This window comes from Gigantopelta aegis, chromosome 10, assembly GCF_016097555.1.
Source record: "Gigantopelta aegis isolate Gae_Host chromosome 10, Gae_host_genome, whole genome shotgun sequence".
Classification (NCBI taxonomy): Eukaryota; Metazoa; Mollusca; class Gastropoda; order Neomphalida; family Peltospiridae; genus Gigantopelta; species Gigantopelta aegis.
In genome coordinates, this window is record NC_054708.1 from 69,636,379 (window position 1) to 69,657,216 (window position 20,838).

Here is a 20,838-nt window from a genome sequence, read left to right on the forward strand (position 1 = left end):
CAAAATTGTCCGACCACCCTCCTCCCATGCCTTCACCCTTGGAACTTGACACTCCCTAGCTTTGGCTTTTATATGTATATCCAGCATGGTGTAAAACGAGTTCCAAACGCATGAACCCTCGTAGAGTTTCTGTAGTCAAATGTTATCATTTGTTCCGCTTCTTTTGTCTTTTTTTTTAAAACTAATCATTCTGTTTTAATTTAACCTCTTTACTGGAAAATTTAATAAATTTCGGATTCATGTGCTTAGCTGTACCCTATTTCCCCAAGTATAAATCATATACGATTTCTCTAAGATTCCTAGCGTCAGTAATGATTATAATTAATAGTATTTATATAGGTAGGAAAAGCATGTGATGACAACCGAATCACCATTAACACCCGCTTTGCTTAGTGTAACGTGATGTCAATATCTATTATTTAATTTTTAATGAAGTTATTTCCCAATTGTTTATTTTGTTTTTAAAAACAAAAAGGAATTTTGTTTACTATTAGTTAAAACGTCGCATATTTTTAGCTATTGGTGTTTTGTATCATGGTTTTAATTGGTGGTAATTAATAATCACATGTGACTCTACATGGAAGTGTTGCAAAGTCAGATTCGTCTGCTTAGTATAACATGGAGACAGTGATCCATAGTCACAATACGTGACCTGCCACATTATGTGACGTAATTCAGTGTCACATGTAATACTGCTGTCCAGTCACATTCCACGTTGGTTGGTGTTCGCGTCACATTCGTTTATTTAAATTATTATGTAACAGATCACTGAGATTTAGGTGGATCTAGGTTATTGAAAGTTGTACTCGGATTTGGGTATTGCACGGTAACAGAACATTGTAAAATTGAAATTGCTCATATATACTCTTCAAAAAAAAAGGACGGGCACCTGAAATATTAATGTTAATATCAACTAGTAGACCGAACATCCTAGTAAAGAACGTTCAGGTCTGTTTATCAACACACCAAAACACATTCCATAGTTTGCACGTGCATCACTATTATCATATAACCACAGCTAATATACTTTACAATTTTGGCAATTGTAAATTCTTATTAGTTCCCTACATTTTTGAAGAGTATATATTAAATAGTCTTATACTCTTAGAACGTTCTCCAGTCTTGATCCTTGAAAAACTTAGAAGAAAATGTTTTTCGTCGTCGTTTATGGAAATACACGTTTAGTAATTAGGTACAGTAATTGATAATCATCTGCAAGAAAAACTATATGTACCAATAGAAACAAAATATATCAGAAGTCAATTTTTCAGCAGACACTAGTCTCAATGTTTGGTAGCTAATAAAATACGGACATCGTCAAAAGCTGGTTGCATTTTCATGTATCTATTCTCAAGAACATATGTTTGGTAGCTCACAAAACACTTCCTCAAAAGCTGGTTGTATTTTCATGTATCTATTCTCAAGAACATATGTTTGGTAGCACACAAAACACTTCCGCAAAAGCTGGTTGTATTTTCATGTATCTATTCTAAAGAACATATGTTTGGTAGCTCACAAAACACTTCCGCAAAAGCTGGTTGTATTATATGTATCAGATACTATATGTATTTACAGTTTACATACTATTGTTTAAAGTAGCTAATGTTGAATTGAACTGAGAAGATTAAAGTTATCACGACAACCCACCACATTCTTCGTAATCAATCCAGTTAGTATTTTGGCATCATTTGAATTCTAAAATGGTAATCGAGTATGACAAACCCTAAAATTACTAACCCCCCCCCCCCCCCCCCCCCCCCCCCCCCCCCCCCCCTTGAAGATTTTCAGTGCTTTAACATAATTACAACAACGTAATTTGATAGTGTTATATTGGTTTTATTACGCATTCACTGCTTATGTTACAATAAAAAGACATAGGCCAATGTATATTTTTGTTAATGTTTAGTTAGAAAATCTTAGCTACTGTTCATTAATTTATTTTCTTGTTTTTGAAGTTGGTGTTAATGTACAAACGTCAGTGTATATATCTGTATATATATACTAATATAACATGAGAATGAAACCATCATAAACATATTTTTGTATTGTCTTTTGTTTTCTGGGGCGTTGTTGTTACCAACATCGGCGTAGCCAGGGGCCCACTACCCCTCAGTTATACAGGTTTACCCAACACCTTTTGTATTTGCCTGTCGTCACATGATAAGTAGAAATGAACAGACTCGTAGACAGTGAAGGGAGCCCTCCCCCCCCCCCCCACCCACCCCCCACCCATCCCGTATAAAATCCTGGCTACGTCAATGGTTGTCATATTACAGCAGTCTGATCAACCAGGCAGTGAAATATTGGTCATTCAGAAGTCTTCGACTGGTTACTCGTTTGCTCCTAAGATAATAGGGAAGTTGCGACTCCCAACCTGTACGTGTACGTGTACTGCTATATATAGATACACGTACACGAATAACTTGGTTGCGATACAAGTCAAAACGTGTACTATTAAAAGCGCGACCCTTTCTTCTTTTCCTCCCTTTTCTCAATTTCTCTCCCACCTTCTCGTCTCTTATTCTGTGTTCTATATGTGTTTGTTAAATTTAGTGGCCTGCGCTTTATTTCATGTGCTGCACGTGTTTCAAATGCACAGTTCTTTTACAAAAACAAGCTAATTTCTTCCAAAATTCACATTCTAGAGATTCTTTAAATATTCTACTAATATACCACATAACATACAAATTTCATATAAACTATTAAACCATATAAACACCAACTAAGGTATATATGTTTATATATACAACTTGTGACATTTTACACTTCTGGAGCAACCTTCCTGATACGATACAAATTCAGTACAAGTTGAATGGATCTCTACCGGCCTCGGTGGTGGTGTAGTTAAGCCATCGGAGTTAAGGTTGGTAGGTACTTGGTTCGCATCCCGGTATCAGCTCTCATCCAGAGTAAGACCACTACCTCTCTCTCTCTCTCTCTCTCTCTCTCTCTCTCTCTCTCTCTCTCTCTCTCTCTCTCTCTCTCTCTCTCTCTCTCTCTCTCTCTCTCTCTCTCTCTCTCTAACAACCGACTACTAACCCGCTGTCCTGAACAGACGGCCCATATACCTGTGGTATGTGCCCAGGACAGCGTGCTTAAACTTTGAATATAAACACGAACATTAATTGAATGAATGGGTCTCTCGTGTTTCGTTCATTTTATTAAAGCCCTTTGGTAGTATTCTCAACGCAAAACAAACTACGGGGTTTTTTTTTGGTAATGCTTAAAAACTGGATGTCATTCTTTCTAGGTCTAAAGAATGATCAACAGTTTAAAAGAAAACAACATTTAATCTTTTAATATATGTGTGTTTGCTCCACCACGTATGTAACCGTGAGATAAAGTGAATTCTTGACATCTCTTTGAAGATAAGTTGTTCTGTGGTTTGTATACCCTATCTTCCCACTCACAAACAGCACTTAGCAGGAGACAGATAGGACAGGAGATTTTTTTTTATTTTACACATTTCAACACATTGTTTAATCGGTGACTATTGGGTGTGAAACGTGCTGTAATTGTGCTTTTTAAAACATACTCAACCAAACAAACAAAAATGGCCATTATGGGCTATTCTTTTCTTTTAATAACAACATAATTATGTTTTTAATTAGTTTTTCCACTTATAGATAGTGGATTGTATATGCTGCTGTGCATCAACAACTCAATTATGATGGGAGAGTCGAGAGGTTTCCGACATTTTTCATTCATTTGTAGTTTATTTTCGTGCTGTATCCAATTAAGGTTCAATCACGCTGTCCTGGACACACCTCAGCTATCTAGGCTGCCTGTCCACGACAGTGGGTTAGTGAGACAGACGTCGGTGTGGTGGCTTTACACCTCCCTGGAGACGAACGCAGTACCTACCAGCCTTGTGTCCAATGGCTAACCATGACACTACCGTGGCCAGTGTTTTTGCACATTATAGTCTTATAATTAAAGTGACATTCCTGAGTTTGCTGCAATTTTTAAGATGTTATCGACTGACAGAGACTTGTTAACGATTGTAATTACATATCAAGTATATTTTTCTGCATGAAATATTAGTGGCTGTATACTAAACGTGTTTCTGATCGTTCTAATATTTGTACTAGGTTAAATTTCATTTTATCCTAAAAAAAATCCAGTTTTGGCTTCTTACAAATATTAAGATGACCAGAAACACATTGAATATACAGACACTGGTATTATAAACAAGAAAATATATTTAATATGTAAGCTTAATCGTAGAAATATTTTATTAGTGGGGAAACATTTTACAATGCAGCAAACTCAGGAATGTCCCTTTAACAAGTTGGGCTTTTTTTCACACATTCTTTCAAATACTACATGGGGGTGTGATGTAACCTGGTGGTAAAACGCTCGCCTGATGCGCAGTCGGTCTGGGATAGATCTTCATCAGTGGGTCCATGGGGTTATTTCTGGAGTTACCACGACTGGTATATCAAAGACCGTGGAATGTGCTATCTTGTCTGTGGGATGGTGCATATAAAAGATCCCTTGTAACTAATTGAATAATGTCGGAATTACTAAATGTTTGACGTCCAATAGGTCTAGCCGATTATTAATAAATCAATGCGCTCTAGTGGTGTCGTTAAACAAAACAAATTTTAGCTATTTTCAAATACCACATGTACAGCTCTGGGTCTGTGCTGTACGTCGGGCGGATGCTCTACTACTGGGCCAAAGCCCGAGGTTTCCAGACGGATCAATATCTGGTTGAAGATCGCGAGAAATGATGACTATTTCAACACCCGACTGTCTTACTAATCTGTATATAGTGTGTCTACTTGGCTAGACGTTGCCTGGAGAATTCAAACACAACAGTATTCTCTGTCGGCTAAATTCCCCTTGAGGAAACCCGCTACATTTTATTTCCATTACTAGCAAGGGATCTTTTATACACACCGTCTCTCAGACAGGATAGCATATACAATGGTCTTTGATATACCCGTCGTTGTGTACTGGCTGGAATGAGAAATAGCCTAATGGACAAAATCCGCTCCACCTCCAACGCCTTCGCGCGCCCTTCTTTTTGTGTGTGTGTGTGGTGGGGGGGGGGGGGGGGATGCAATCAGTTCTTTAACCTATCCAACTTTCCTCCTGTCTTGGACCAGGCCAATAGGAACGATATCAGGAGTGGAGGCGCACAAACTCTGGTAGTGGGGAGCAGAGGTTTTAGTGTGGGTGGCACAAGCCATATTTGTATCTTTATTTATATAGAGTAGGACCAAAAAACGTACATTTTGTCCTTAAGTGGAGAACACAGGCCCCTCGACACCCCTCACCCCCCCCCCCCCCCCCCCGACACTCCCTGGTTCATATGGGCCAGTGGGCGGAGGAGCTGGCAAGTGTCAGCATATGTGCCCATGACAGGCGTGCACTATAACAGCTTAAACAAACTGACGCCTGACCTTGATCTTACCACTGCCATATTGCAAGTTTCTTTTGTTTAACGACACCACTAGAGCATATTGATATATTATCATCGGCTATTGGTTATTGTGTGGTCCTTAACCATATGTCCGACGCCATATAACCGTAAATAAAATGTGTTGAGTGTGTCGTTAAATAAAACATTTCCTTCCTTGCTTCCTTCCTTAAAGCAGCCAGGGATATTTTATATGCAGTTTCCCACAACCAGGAAAGCACATACCACGGCCTTTGACCAGTTGTGGTGCACTGGTTGGAACGAGAGAAAAACAATTAGTTGAACCGATCCACTGAGGTGGTTCGATCCTGCCAGAAGGTCAGGATGGATAGGGCAAAAGTTTTCTCGGTCGGTACCACCTGTGGGGACGAGTAAAGTTTGTTTTATTTAACGACGCCACTAGAGCACATTGATTTTTAATCTTATCATCGGCTATTGGACGTCAAACATATGGTCATTCTGACACTGTTTTTAGAGGAAACCCGCTGTCGCCACATAGGCTACTCTTCTTTACGACAGGCAGCAAGGGATCTTTTATTTGCGCTTCCCACAGGCAGGATAGCACAAACCATGGCCTTTGTTGAACCAGTTATGGATCACTGGTCGGTGCAAGTGGTTTACACCTACCCATTGAGCCTTGCGGAGCACTCACTCAGGGTTTGGAGTCGGTATCTGGATTAAAAATCCCATGCCTCGACTGGGATCCGAACCCAGTACCTACCAGCCTGTAGACCGATGACCTGCCACGACGCCACCGAGACCGGTCTGTGGGGACGAATGCTCATTGTGAGTTTTGTCAAGGCATCCTAACGATATGACATTTTATTACTGTTCAGGAAGCACATACAGACGAATAAGATGACAAAGATCAAAGGTCCTGCTGCAGCAATGCCATACACATAACAGATCAAATGTAATTTTGGAAATAACATAAAACATGTTTGAGAAATAACGCTAAATATCTTCTCTTTTTTCTTAATGTTTTCTTCTCTTTTTTCTTAATGTATTCTTCTCTTTTTAAATGTATTACAGTAGAATTTATGGATAACTATGTTGTATTTGCCCATTTGCGGATGTTAATACCTGTTTAAGTCTGTACTGACACGATTAATCAATGTGTTTTAGTGGTGTTGCTAAACGAAACACACTTACTAATGCCTTGTCACCCTGCATGTTGGCTTCTCTAGTTAATGTCCGTTTGCTGTGCACTGTGACCAGTTGGTGTTGATACTGAGCGTGTCGAATTTTTAAAATAATATTTACTTTACAGGACCAAATTATTAATATTTATTTTTTATTCAGATACAGTTACGATATAACTTTGATTCCTATACGCGGGTCTAATACTTACGTGCCTAATATTCTTATATACGTATTTATGTATGAGATTGTGGTTTTCATTTTATTTTGGTACATTTAAAAAGTGAAGATTTGATGTTAAAAATATTAAATAAAAGAGAACTCTAAAGAAATATCAACAATGAGTCAGTGTGGGTAATGGAAGATCACGGAAAATATCTTCAAGTCTGTAAACAACAATATCCGTATCCAAGTGATTTTGGTATTTTCGCATCGAAGGCTGAGTATTATTTGTTTTTTTAAGCTGAACCTAAAATTAAATTCCTTTTTAACTCCTTTTTTTTTACGAATGGTTAAAGTCGACCCAATAGACAGTAGTACAACAGCAACTTCAACCGCAAAAAAACCAAACCTCTTTGGTTCTAGGGGTAAGTGTATTCCTGTATACATATATTAAACTAACATGAAAACAAAATCCTACAAAAACAAAGATTTTTTTTAAAAACTGTAAAAGGACCAAATGTTGGCAGATGTGCAAGAACGAAGATGTTAGATAGAAGTAAAGTAAACAAGGCTTTACAAACGTATCGTAATGTTTCCGTCATTCACGGTCGTTGTTAACACGGGAAAAGGTTGTTTCGTTAGTGCGGTATTTGTTTCCCAGTTAATCTGAAATACCATCTACGTGAGTATTGCTTTCATTTGAAACAACACACGCCGAACAAGGCTTGTCTGACAAAAACTTTCACTTAAAACAGACCACAGAGAGGGAGTTATTATTTTTAAACTGTCAATTCTGAAAGCGAGAATTCGGAGATGAAACCTGCATGGCGAGGAAAGCCATCCTGAAACACGAGTTGTGTATTTACTTAAAGATAAGAGCCGAAAACAGAAATGTTATCAGTCTGCAATGCTGCTTGGGTTGGGTTTTTTTTAATGTGCACAATATTAAAAAACATATGCATGTATAGCTTGTCTATAAATAACATGGGTTCTATATTTGAATAACACGAAGGCAGGATTTTTGCACCACAGACGCGTTGTAGAGTGTCGTTTTACAGGGTCGTGGCTAAATTGAGTGGGTGAGGAAGATTGTGCCTCTAATCGAGCCTAAAAATGTTAAATAGCCTCATGCTTGGTTTCTTGTTTTTATAAACGTAAGATAAACGACGGATTACAAGACGAGAGTGTGGGGTGCGTACCACCTTACTGACAGACACTGTATGTCTCTTTTAACCAGTATGTTGGGTCATTTTCAGTACCCCCACTGTTTGCATGCTCACATCCTTTTAAAGTTCAGGTATGACACCCCCCCCCCCCACACACACACACACACACCACCACCACCACCACCACCACCACCATGGTCCCTACCTCTGGCACGGCCAATGGCTTGGTCCAGGACAGAAGAGTAATACTTATGGGAACAACTGTGAGTGATTTATAATGGGTAGGAGAAAAAGTGTATTTCCCATTTCAAATACCTGCATGCCTCAGGGTACGTGATCTTGTTCAGTTAAACATAATTATCAAATGTTTTAAATCCAATAGCCGATGATTAATAAATCAATGTCCTCTAGTGGTGTCGTTAAACAAAAAAACAAAACAATAATTTTTTTAGTCATAAGCATAAGCGATTAGCGCTATTCGGCTGATTTGAAACCTTTTCACCATGTATTTCCATCCATCTACCCACAACATTAGTTACAATCCATGTACTGATATGTTTGCATCCCTGTATAGCTGTTTGGCAGTAATTCTAAAATGAATAAATGTTGTTATCCAGATTCGGGCGTTTTCGTTTAATTCGGGCAAAAATTAGAATGCCCCCACCCTCCACCCCCCCTTACAAAAAGGGAGCCCGTACGCCTATGTGTTGAGTGATAGAGTGCTCGCATGGTGTGTGATTAAAATAAACAAGTGTTTTATTACTTAATAATGTTTTTGTTATAATAGTAAAGGTTATCACTGTTGCTGATATTATTAGTATCATCATCATCATCATCATCATCATCATCATCAACCGGCCTCTGTGGCGTCGTGGTTAGGCCATCGGTCAGATACCGACTCCAAACCCTGAGTGAGTGCTCCGCAAGGCTCAATGGGTAGATGTAAACCACTTGCACCGACCAGTGATCCATAACAAAGGCCATGGTTTGTGCTATTCTGCCTGTAGGAAGCGCAAATAAAAGATCCCATGCTGCTAATCGGAAAGAGTAGCCCATGAAGTGGCGACAGTGGGTTTCCTCTCAAAATCTGTGTGGTCCTTAACCATATGTCTGACGCCATATAACCGTAAATAAAATGTGTTGAGTGCGTCGTTAAATAAAACATTTCTTTCTTTCATCATCATTATTATTATTATTATTATTATTATTATGAAATTATAATACTAGTATTCATGTATCACGACGTCTAAATTATCGACCCACATATAATACATGAGATATTTGGTGTGTTAAGTCGGTTTATCTAGCCTCAACACGTGTTATAACCCTGGTGACCTCCTATCAACGCCCACGATTGTCATATTTATTATCAAAATTTAGTACCCACTGTTGTCGAATACGCCCGAGTGACATTATTAAAAGTAAAATTCAACTAAGAAAGCGTGTTAGCAATCTCGAGTTAATAATACCGGGTGTTGACATTACAATGTTCTGCTACTTTTTTCTTCTTTGTCAGATACAATATAGGAACTATGAACTTGCCGGAAAATGAACCAAAACACCGACTATCTGTGAATAGAATAAATTCCTACCTCATCAGTAGTTTAATATTTTATAACTGAAACTCTTGTTTGTTACCACCCGACTTCCTCAGGCCAGACCATTCGATACGTCACGCTTGTGGATGACAACTGTTTGCTTTGTGTGAAAATGAAAAGCACTCATTAAAACGAAGTTACCGAAGCAGAAATAATATTCTTAATCCCTCATGGTTTATTTATGGTTGTGAGAAATTCTGAATACGAGTAACAACTGATTAAACAGTAATATCTATCTGGTTAGTGTTGTCATGGTTCATAGTTAAAGTAGGTTTCTTTTCCAATATAAATAAATAAATATCGAGGATACAGGAGCATCACAAAAGCATGACGGGGGTGGTGGTAGACGGGGGCCAGCGAAGCAAAATGGCCATGTGAAAAAGTGGTTAAATTAGTCTTTAAAAATAACAGGAAAGAAAAAATATAAAGTTTTTGTTTAACAACACCACTAGAGCACACTGATTTATTAATCATTGGCTATTAGATGTCAAACATTCAGTAATTTTGACATAGTTTTAGAGGAAACCCGCTACATTTTTATATGGACTTTCCCACAGACTGGACAGTACGTCAGCATATACCACAGCCGTTGATATACATTACCAGTTAGTGGTACACCGGCAGGAACGATAACTAACCAAATGGGCCCATCGACGAGGATCGATCCTGATGGAATCAGGCGAGCGCTTTAAAAACCGCCCGGCTACGTCTCGTCACCCACCCCACCTTTTTTTTTTTTTTTTTTTTTTTTTAAATTATTGGCACAGCGCTCACTGGGTAATATACTGGTATTTTTTATGGTTCGGACGTTTGGCCTTGTTTTAGTAAAAACAAAAACATATCCACCACATAGATTTTATGTTAGCAGCAAGTGGCATTGTATATCTACCTTCTGATAGGGCAGAACATATCACGAGTTTTGATATATTGGTTGAGCAGCACTGATTGAAATGGGAACTAACCTAAAAGACCTGCATAGATGACATTCGGACAGGCTAGGAATACATTCTCAATACGCGGAGATTGACAATAAAATAAAATACCCCTCGGCTGAATCCTTCGGTGGTAACAGTGTGAAACGTATTTCTCTAGGACTTCGTTCAGAAATAACATTGAGACTCGTTAACTAGTTAGTAAACAAACTGGATACTATTCAGCATTATGTATTCTTTAAAATATTAATTTTTACATCTTATTTCTTTCAGAACAAAGCCGCGGCACCGGAAGTTCAGAAGCAATCTTAATATAGAGATGACGTCGAATCGTTATGAACATACGACATACAGGATTCATCATTTCTCAGTGTCCTGATCTGATAATCAACTGTGGATGGATGGATGGACGCGTGGACTCCTTCAGAGTTTATCACAGACAATAAACACTGTCTGCTTCATCAAATCTACTATGGGCAGTTTTCGCTTCCAACATACCAAGCTCATTTTTTTATTCTGGGTTTTATCACATACATACCCAAAGAAAATATCTATAACAGCATGCCCTAACGATAACAGAATAATTTATATTTCATGTGTATGGGTAGAACCACTTTTTTGCATTGAGCGATCGAACTAATATGAACAGTCAGTCTGTTTGTAAATGTTCACAAAGAGCTAGGAAGAAAGTACCAAAAATAACGTGATATTTGTTTCACATATTAGCTTTTTCTTTTATCGCAGCTCAGTGACAAGTTTTTGTACATTTTCATAATGACGTAGTTGAGCAGCCATAAATATACTGTATTGGAAGCATTTATTAGATATTTATTATTCTAAATAAGCTGCTTGATGCCACTTTTTGATTAAAACAATAATTAGATACACGTTTTGATTCTTCTTTACATAATTTCCAAGATACCTGATCGCAAGCAAGTTTTAATTAATTGTTTTTTACAACAGTTCTTATTAAAATTTACTCTACAACTGTATAATGGAAACTATCAGATATGACATTATATATATGTAGCTGTTGGGGTTTTTTCAGTGACAGGGAAATTAGAATTGTTAAAACTGTTAACAATCTGTCTTCCGCAGGTCAATGTAAACTGCACAGTACAAACTTGAAAGAATACACCTACTTGCTACTTGTATGTTTGTATATATAAATATACATGTATTTCTAGCCAGGAATTTTACGAGACTGTACATTTTCAACTATTAATTATTGAATATATGTGTTGATGTTTTGAAATAATGGCATATTTATAAATAATGAGTGATATTAAGCAATTATAAGAAAATATTATTAAATTGTACATTATTGTCTATTCATGTGGTTGTGAAATACCGTGTAATATGTGTAAACGTATTTATTGTTAAATAGAACAATAGATACATGTATAACATTCACTGGTGCCTTATCATATTTAGTTTACGTGTAATTTGTTTTATAAATTTAAGTTTAATTAAAATAAAATAATTGAATAACCTAAATAATAAAGGTAGTCTGTGCCAGAGAGAGAGAGAGAGAGAGAGAGAGAGAGAGAGAGAGAGAGAGAGAGAGAGAGAGAGAGAGGGAGGGAGGGAGGGAGGGAGGGAGGGGAGGGAGAGAGAGAGAGAGAGAGAGAGAGAGAGAGAGAGAGAGAGAGAGAGAGAGAGAGAGAGCGAGAGAGAGAGAGAGAGAGAGAGAGAGAGAGAGGGAGGGAGGGAGGGAGAGAGAGAGAGAGAGAGAGAGAGAGAGAGAGGAGAGAGGAGGGAGAGGAGGGAGGGAGAGAGAGAGAGAGAGAGGAGAGAGATGAGAGAGGGAGAGAGAGAGAGAGAGAGAGAGAAGAGAGAGAGAGAGAGGGAGAGAGAGAGAGAGAGGGGGGGGGAGGGAGGAAGGAAATTTTTATTTAACGACGCACTTAACACATTTTATTTACGGTTATATGGCGTCAGACATATGGTTAAGGACCACACAGATATTGAGAGAGGAAACCCGCTGTCGCCATTTCATGGGCTACTCTTTTTGATTAGCAGCAAGGGATCTTTTATATGCACCATCCCATAAATAGGATAGCACATAGCACGGGCTTTGATGTACCAGTCGTGGTGCACTGGTTGGAACGAGAAATAGCGCAATGGGCCCACTGACAGGGATCGATCCCAAAGAGAGAGAGATGCGAAGAGGCACACATATGTATACAACTGTATGTTTGGATGGTATGAGAGAGAAAGAAGGAAAGACGAACATAGTTTTATATATATATATATATATATATATATATATATATATATATATATATATATATATACAAGTGTGCATTTATATTGATGGATTGATTGATGAATGGATGGATCGATGGATGGATCGATGGATCGATGGATGGAAGGATGGATGGATAGTAGTATAGAAACATATGAATGTATATAGGTCGTATACAGAATTTAAAACATGTAACAAACATCTGTTCTTTAGACTTTCTAATCATACTTTTCTTAATAGCAATATCATGACTTTTAATTTAACGCAGACTAGAACGCATACAACCCATGGATCAATTGAACGGAATAGACCCTACAACCGCTCGGACGTCAGACAGGTGTAAGCACAGATTTCCCTAAGATGAGAAACAGCCCTTTCAATACCTTGCAGCGTGCTGCACTCGCTGAATATGCTGTGACAAAACGTCACGAGGTCGCGGCGGCAGCTCCCGTGAAATTGGCCTGTCAGTCAGAACGATGATCGCTAATGAAGGGTGGCAGGTCAACTTTCAGTGTTGCTACAGCAGGGGCGTAGCGTAGTGCGGACCTGGTAAGGGTTCGAATACGAATCTAGCGGACTTTTTTGTCTATACACACTAATATTACACTGTAAGAAGTTAGTCTTTTTTAAATATGTTTTAACGTCGGAGTGGAGGTCTTTCGTCCAACCAACCCCCCCCCCCCCCCCCCAAACCCTACGCCCTGTGGAAAGAACAACCAGATTATACCGAGTAGTTTATGGCTGTTTTATTTTCATAGATAAAACAGCTAAACATTCATTGCTGGAATACCCTAGTATACAAAGTATCGCCGGCGTTGATGCGTGCGACAACGGTAAACAAACAAAAAAAAACGTGACAGCTTTGTGAAAAGAACATATATCCTATAATATGTATATATTACTAGAAAAGTTGCCATTCCCATCGCGGACGGGAACACATACGTGTATAAAAACAGGTCTATGTAGCTATATGTTACAAGCTGTTCCAAATGTGAAACATGTCATGAACCAGTTGTACATAAACTTGTACTATAATTGATAAATATATTCTGCAGTTTGTATGTAACGTGTCAGTCCCAGAATACCTCACGGAAATATCATGAATACAAAATCTGCGATATCTATAATATTCATCCAACCTTGATTTTAACCTGAACGTCGATGGTTATGATAAATGAGTATCGATTTCATTAGCACACATTTCGACTTGCGTCACATCTAAGATGACTGCAATTCGTATACGTGTATGTGTCGTAATTGGTTGGAAGTCGAACCCTGTCTACTTATTCCATGGACCAGGCAAAATTTGACTATCAAAAATGGGACTAAAATGGTTCCCACTAAGCCTCATGTCTAAACTGCAATTCAGAAGCCCAGCTAAATACGAAAATGGCGACACTTTCAAGCTGATTCAAGTAGGTGACGTTCTCGTGTCAGAACTGGTACATCAAAGGCCGTGGTATGTACAATCCTGTCTATGGGATGGTGCATATAATCGAAAAGAGTAGCACATGAAGTGGCGACAGCGGGTTTCCTCCTTCAATATTTGTGTGGTCCTTAACCATATGTCTGACGCCATATAACCGTAAATACAATGTGTTGAGTGCGTAGTTAAATAAAACATTTCCTTCCTTCTCTAAGTGTTGGTTTTGCGTGTGTGAGATTTTTGACGCGGCGTAGCCCAAATACCAAAATCCATGCAGCGGCCCAACTACCAAAATCCATGCAGCGGCCCAACTACCAAAATCCATGCAGCGGCCCAACTACCAAAATCCATGCAGCGGCCCAACTACCAAAATCCATGCAGCGGCCCAACTATCAAAATTCACGTTGTTCATATGGAAACAACGCGATCAATATATTAAACCATAGAATCGAGGTTTTTTATACGTTTGTTTTTCGCATTCCGCGCCCGTAATCGCGCCAAGAACCGCGGACATGAAAAACAGTCGTGACACATGTAGAATCTAACAGAACGGTAACCAGTAATCAGTATAACATTCCTTTCAACTTATTTTCGTGCTTATATCCAATTAAGGTTCGAGCACGCTGTCCTGGGAACACACCTCAGCTATCTGGGCTGTCAGTCCAGGACAGTGGTTTCATTGTTAGTTGGTTAGTGGTTCGTGAGAGAGAAGAGGGTGTAGTTGCTTTTAAGAACTCCCTTTGGGTTGGAGCCGGTACCGGGCTGTGAACCGTGTACCTACCAGCCTGTAGTCCGATCGCTTAACCACTGTGCCACCGAGGCCGGTTCAGTATAACAGACGAACTTTACGGAGATTGTTGTCTGTAGATAAACAACGTCTGAAGACTCACTCTAGGGATTAACGGTGGCTAATCAATTTTTTCGATGCGATTACTGTTGTGTTCGGTAATTAAACTTGCAGCTTGTTTCGGTTACCGAACGGGCGGATAACAGCCGAAATTAGTTCTTCGTATTGCACGCAGGGGATGGGGTTTTTTGGGGGTTTTTTTGTTTTTTGTTTTTATCGATGCCAGACGCAAAAAAAAAAAAAATGCAAGCAAAAAATAAACCTCAAAGGTAATATGGACGTAATTGGGCAATAGACCAACATGAAACCCCAATGGTACCGTAAACAGTAACAAGCCAGTGTATTTGTTCACTGAATTAAATAGTTGATCAGTTGATAAAGAAAAAGAAAGAAATGTTTTATTTAACGACGAACTGAACACATTTTATTTACGGTTATATGGCGTCAGACATATGGTTAAGGACCACACAGATATTGAGAGAGGAAACCCGCTGTCGCCACTTCATGGTCTACTCTTTTCGATTAGCAGCAACGGTTCTTTTATATGCACCATCCCACAGACAGGGTAGTACATACCACGGCCTTTGATACATCAGTCGTGGTGCACCGGCTGGAACGGGAAATAGCCCAATAAGCCCACCGACGGGGATCGATCCCAGACCGGCCGCGCATCGAGCGAGCGCTTTACCACGGGGCTACGTCTCGCCCTGGTCAGTTGATAAGCACTCAAGTTAAAATGTATTAATCGTATTAATACAAGTGCCGCATGTTTCGCCTGTCACAGAATGATGTGTTACGTGACACCTGTTGCTTTACATATGGACCCAGGGGCGGATTCAGGATTTTGTAAAGTGGGGACACCAAATACTAAACAAAAGGGCAATTAAGCAAGATCTGTAGGGCGTTCGGGGGTAGGGAGGCATATTTCCCGGACATTTTTTAAATAAAGATGATCAGAGACGCGTTTTCAAAGCCATATTGTGGATAATTAATTTCTTTAAAAAACAAAACAAAAAAAACAACAACATAAAGTCATTAAAAATGGCATTTCAAATGGGCCGAGAGGGTCACAGGACCTACAATATTAAAAGTATACTACCATGTATTATCAATATGGATGGTAATTTTTCAGACATATCTAGCGAAGGAAGATATTACAGGTTTCCCACTAAAACCCACTAGTGTATACATCTGCTAAACACTGGATTTTGGGGACATTTCGAATGGGGTGCGCACCCCCAGACTCCTTCCCCTGGATCCACGCTTGTGTGTACAACGTTTTCATATAGATTTTATTCACCCATTTATGTTTCTAAGTGAAGTTCTTACGTTCAGCTCTAATTTTCTGAAACCATATCTCGTCAGGCACCTGTAACTAATATAATCCTATTTTGAAGTACATACAGAATCCGAAACGACAAAATGGTCAACCTACTCGAAGTTTATGTCTGTACAAGACGAAGTTCAAAAGACTATAGAAGCAATAACAAAAGACTGAAAGCTACTTATGACATGTGAACCCATGTTAGGCTTTTTATAATTTGTTTAAACATAATAAATCAGCTTTTCCATTATTTTAAAACTAAAATAACCAATTAAGATCCTACTCCCGTACCCAACGATGCTACAATAAAATGCACAGGCAAAACGCAGCAGTGTATGTGTATAAGCTGTCATTTGATTTATCAAAATCAAGAATGAAAAACATTACTAATCATTGCAATAATGTTGGGAGTAATCTTGAGGTCAAACATGTTAAAGACGCATACAGTGAAAAAAATTGAAGATATTTGGAATGTTGTTTTAAAAGTTTCCGAGTCCAGATATGGTACCTGTAGAAGGAATTTTTAACAAATAAAATAAATAAATAACTGAAACCAAAGACGTGATTTTATAACCCAACCATAAACACTGTAAAACAACTTGGTGCTTATTTTGTGGTTTTAGCAACTTACACGTTGTTATTACAATTCGTTTCTATGCAACAGAGATCCTGGTTACTCGCTTTGTTGATTTTTTTACACGTGAAGTTGCGCAAAGACAATGAAAAAATATGCACAAGAATTCTGGAACGAGTCCAAGAGGCATAGAGCTTGTATCTGGTTGAAAGACGTTGCCGTCTTTGCGAGTAATTATTTCTGGAAGTTATTCTCGAGCAATGTATTTTACCACCAGGAGACGAGGCTAGGATAAACACCTTCACATATTTTACGGAATATCACATTTTAAAACGTACTGCTGCCTAACCCATTAAAACCGGTTTAAAAACCCGGCGTTTTTACGTCACCCCTATCTTGTAGTTTTCTTTCCGGAACATTACGTTTCTCATCAAGGGGAAAATTTGAAATTAAAGCCGTGTGCTGAAACACTAATTAACATGCTACATGTGCTTAAATATAAAAATAAATAATATATATTTTTTTTTTAAAGCATCACGAAAAATCATTATTTTGAAAGAGGTTTAATGGATATTTGGGTTTAGAATTCACGCCTCGCTTCGGTTTGTTAGTCTCAAAGATGAACTACCTTTAGAGAAATTACTTTCAAGTGTTTATACAACAAAAATATATATTATGTTTTTATAGCCAATCTTAATTATGAGGGATGGGAGGTAGATGCATTAAGGCCATCTGGCACAGATTCTAAACCCAAATATTTGGCATCTTTCAAATTATTTAGTTTCCATTCGTCGTAAACTATTAATAATAAGATTTGATGCCTTTAAAGCTTGGGGTGGTCGGGGCCCTTTACTGTACTGTAGGGCTTGAATGGATATCGTCGACATTGCAATATTTGAAATAGTATACAATAGGAAATAACACATATGATATTTTAAAACTGAAACCTTAATAACAAAATATTTCACATATATAGTTTTAAGTACGTGTAAGATATTTTATTTTATGTATCATTATCTATATATATATAGGATTACAGTGAACTATTTCATCCGTTTTTTTAAATACATTTTGTTTTTAATCTGTTTACTATCACGATCACAAAAACATGGGGGGGGTTGGGGGTTGGGGGGTTCTTAGTTGCTGTTTTTGGGGGGATTGTGGGCATTTTTGGAGGGAGGGGTTAGGCCCTACGGGTTGGACTTTCTTAGACAAAGGTGGTCTGCTTTAGTGCAGGTTGCCGTACGTTTTTCACTTACCATAGTTTGACACCCAACAGCCGATGTATTGTTCGTGTTGGGGTGTCGTTAAACATCTATTCTATTCAGTGCGGGTTGCTACGTTACACTTGGCACACGACGTGGGTCCCGCAGTGTAGTGATGGCCTAGGAACCGTAGCTCCAGGATATCGCTTCACTTGGGCTTGGGGCGGGGGCGGGGGCAGGGGGGTAGGTAGCGTTTGTATAAAGTTAACAGTAACTAATGGACTGTCCCTGTTGTTAAGCTAGTACAGCCTCGTTGCAAAAGCCTCTAAATTCGAGTCACATCATGTGATAAAAACAATATTTACATTTAACAGCAATAACAGGCAATGTGATAAATTATATTTCGTTGATACTCCGCTTTGGTTTCCGTTACTAGATCGTCATAAGCCAATTTTAAGCGACTTTTTCTCATGAACAGTTGCTTTGATTGGTCACAAGAAACGTCGCGTGGCTTTGGTTAGATCTAGTGGCCAGTAATTAACGATTCGGATTGACTTGCAAGGCGATTCTCCATTGGACATTTCATTTCATTTACCTTCACGTGGATTGCGAGTCTGTGCTGGTCTATTGATAGTATTAAGCATGTGCATAAATATGACGTGATGCAAATTGCATGAACAAATTTAAGAAATTTAATTTTTACATATAATGTTGACATGTAAACGGTGTAATACTTGTTTTATAAGTTCAACAGAGTTTGGTATGATTGATATACCACAATTAATGCATGTGTGCAATAACCACAGATGTAACTAGTAATGTAATTACATATACAAGCATGACACCGACGTGTGATATTTTTTAAATAAAAACATTCTAACAATTGTTTGTTTTGTTTTGTTTTCTACGTGTTCACCTACATGTACCTTTGAACCTTTGCGTTACTGTTTACATTGGTTTGCGTGCTCCAACTTCTCAACCTCCCCAGTTATGTGCTGTTGCTGTCAAGTGATGAAACAAGATCTAGATACATTTGTCGGATGTCACATTCCACGTCTCCAGGGACGTAGCTAGCAAAGTGATTGGGGTAGGGTGGCATGAGGGCAGTTGGTTCCCAGAAGAAAAAATAAGAGAAAAAAGTGCCCTGTTGATTTTGATGTCATTCCGGTCTAGTTGAAGGAGAGCCTCTATTATTATAATTGTACTAATTTTAAGCTATTTAACTGGAACACACCCACCCCATGTTGAGGTAGGTACAGCCCTTATCTTCCTTCCGATAGCTGGATGTGAGCTGCATACCGACTGTCGAAAATGCGTTATTGCATAACATTCTGCAGTCAAAAATCACTTAAACAAATACTATATAGATATTAGGTTGTTGCAGCATTTTCAGTCAAATAGCATCAGCTCTACATTGCTAGTGTTTTCATACTGAAAGAATATTGTCAACAGATTCTAGTCATATTTAAATAACAACTCGGTGTGCGATTTTGAGGAGAGTCCGAGAGCCCGAGGCTCGCAAAAAATCATATAGCACTCTCCAGCTTAACTAGCATACGACATTACGAACCCACACGGATCATAAAAGTTATTGGTACAAATTACATTGATTCTTCAAAATGACACAGTCAACATATATTTCAAAATCTCGGGAAACCAAAGTCTTGAATAGCGATCTTTGCCATGGTTTCATGCAAAACATTAAAGTGTATTTTTAGTTCTACTGGAGACGCATGGCAAGGCTCGCTGTGTTGGTGGCGGACTATAAAGATTTGTAAACAGGGAGTCCTTATGGCACTTAAATTTTTAAAACCAAAATCGCACACTGCAACTCGTACAACTGTTTTATTCATTAACGTTTACACCTTATCTGGAAATCAAACGATTTTTCCGTCATTAAAACACAAATTTATTGAGGGAATTTTTTTTTTAACTTTATGGACGTTTTATAGCTTTTTGCACCCCAAGATGTAAAACATGTTAAATACAATAACATGTAAATGTACACTAAACAGAAGTTTGAATATCAAAAACAGACATGCATAGAGTGTGTATCCATGTTTGTGTAAGCATACTGTATTATTTTATAGTTAAGGAAGGAAGGAAATGTTTTATTTAACGATGCACTCAACACATTTTATTTTACATATTATATGATGTCAGATATAAGGTTAAAACAAATTGTTTTGTTTAACGACACCACTAGAGCACATCGATTTATTAATCAATATATGGTTAATGACCACACAGATATTCAGAGAGGAAACCCGCTGTCGCCATTTCATGGGCTACTCTTTCCGATTAGCAGCAAGGGATCTTTTATATGCACCATCCCACAGACAGGATAGTACATACCATGGCCTTTGTTACACCAGTTGAGAAGCACTGGCTGGAACGAGAAATAGCCCAATGGGCCCACCAATGGGGATTGATCCTATTTTATAGTTAACTAGATGTAACCCATGAAATGTTTATGGGGTGCAGTGGCCTTTCATTGAGCTCCCCCCCCCCCCCCCCCACCCCAAAGATAAGACCACTGAGTAGCCCGCCCTCATTAGTCAAGGATGTATCTACAGATAGTCACTTCTGCGTTCAGTAACAAAGATAGGGGCTCCATTAAAGTTGTATTTGTGGAATTCAGAGTGCAAAACGATCCTTGTGAAGTGTGGCATTGGGTAAGTACAAGGAAGATGGTCGGCAGTACAAATCAAAAGAGGAGAAGCGGTCAGAACGATCAGAAATTGCATATTATATTGTAGATGGTGATATCTGCAAGATGTCCAGTCAT

At 38.5% G+C, this 20,838-nt stretch overlaps 2 protein-coding genes across 3 annotated transcripts in view; one reads left to right on the forward strand and one right to left on the reverse strand.

Moving 5' to 3' along the window:
* The window catches only part of LOC121382955, an 88,237-nt gene extending 76,928 nt beyond the window's left edge, over positions 1–11,309 (forward strand). The window contains exon 4 of the mRNA XM_041512644.1: positions 10,700–11,309. Coding sequence (XP_041368578.1) covers positions 10,700–10,738 — 39 coding nt within the window. The 3' untranslated portion in view covers positions 10,739–11,309. The remainder of the gene's footprint in view (positions 1–10,699) is intronic.
* Positions 1–20,838, reverse strand: part of LOC121382956 (protein FAM204A-like) — a 70,710-nt gene that overhangs the window by 11,234 nt on the left and 38,638 nt on the right. The gene's annotated exons all lie outside the window — the stretch shown is intronic.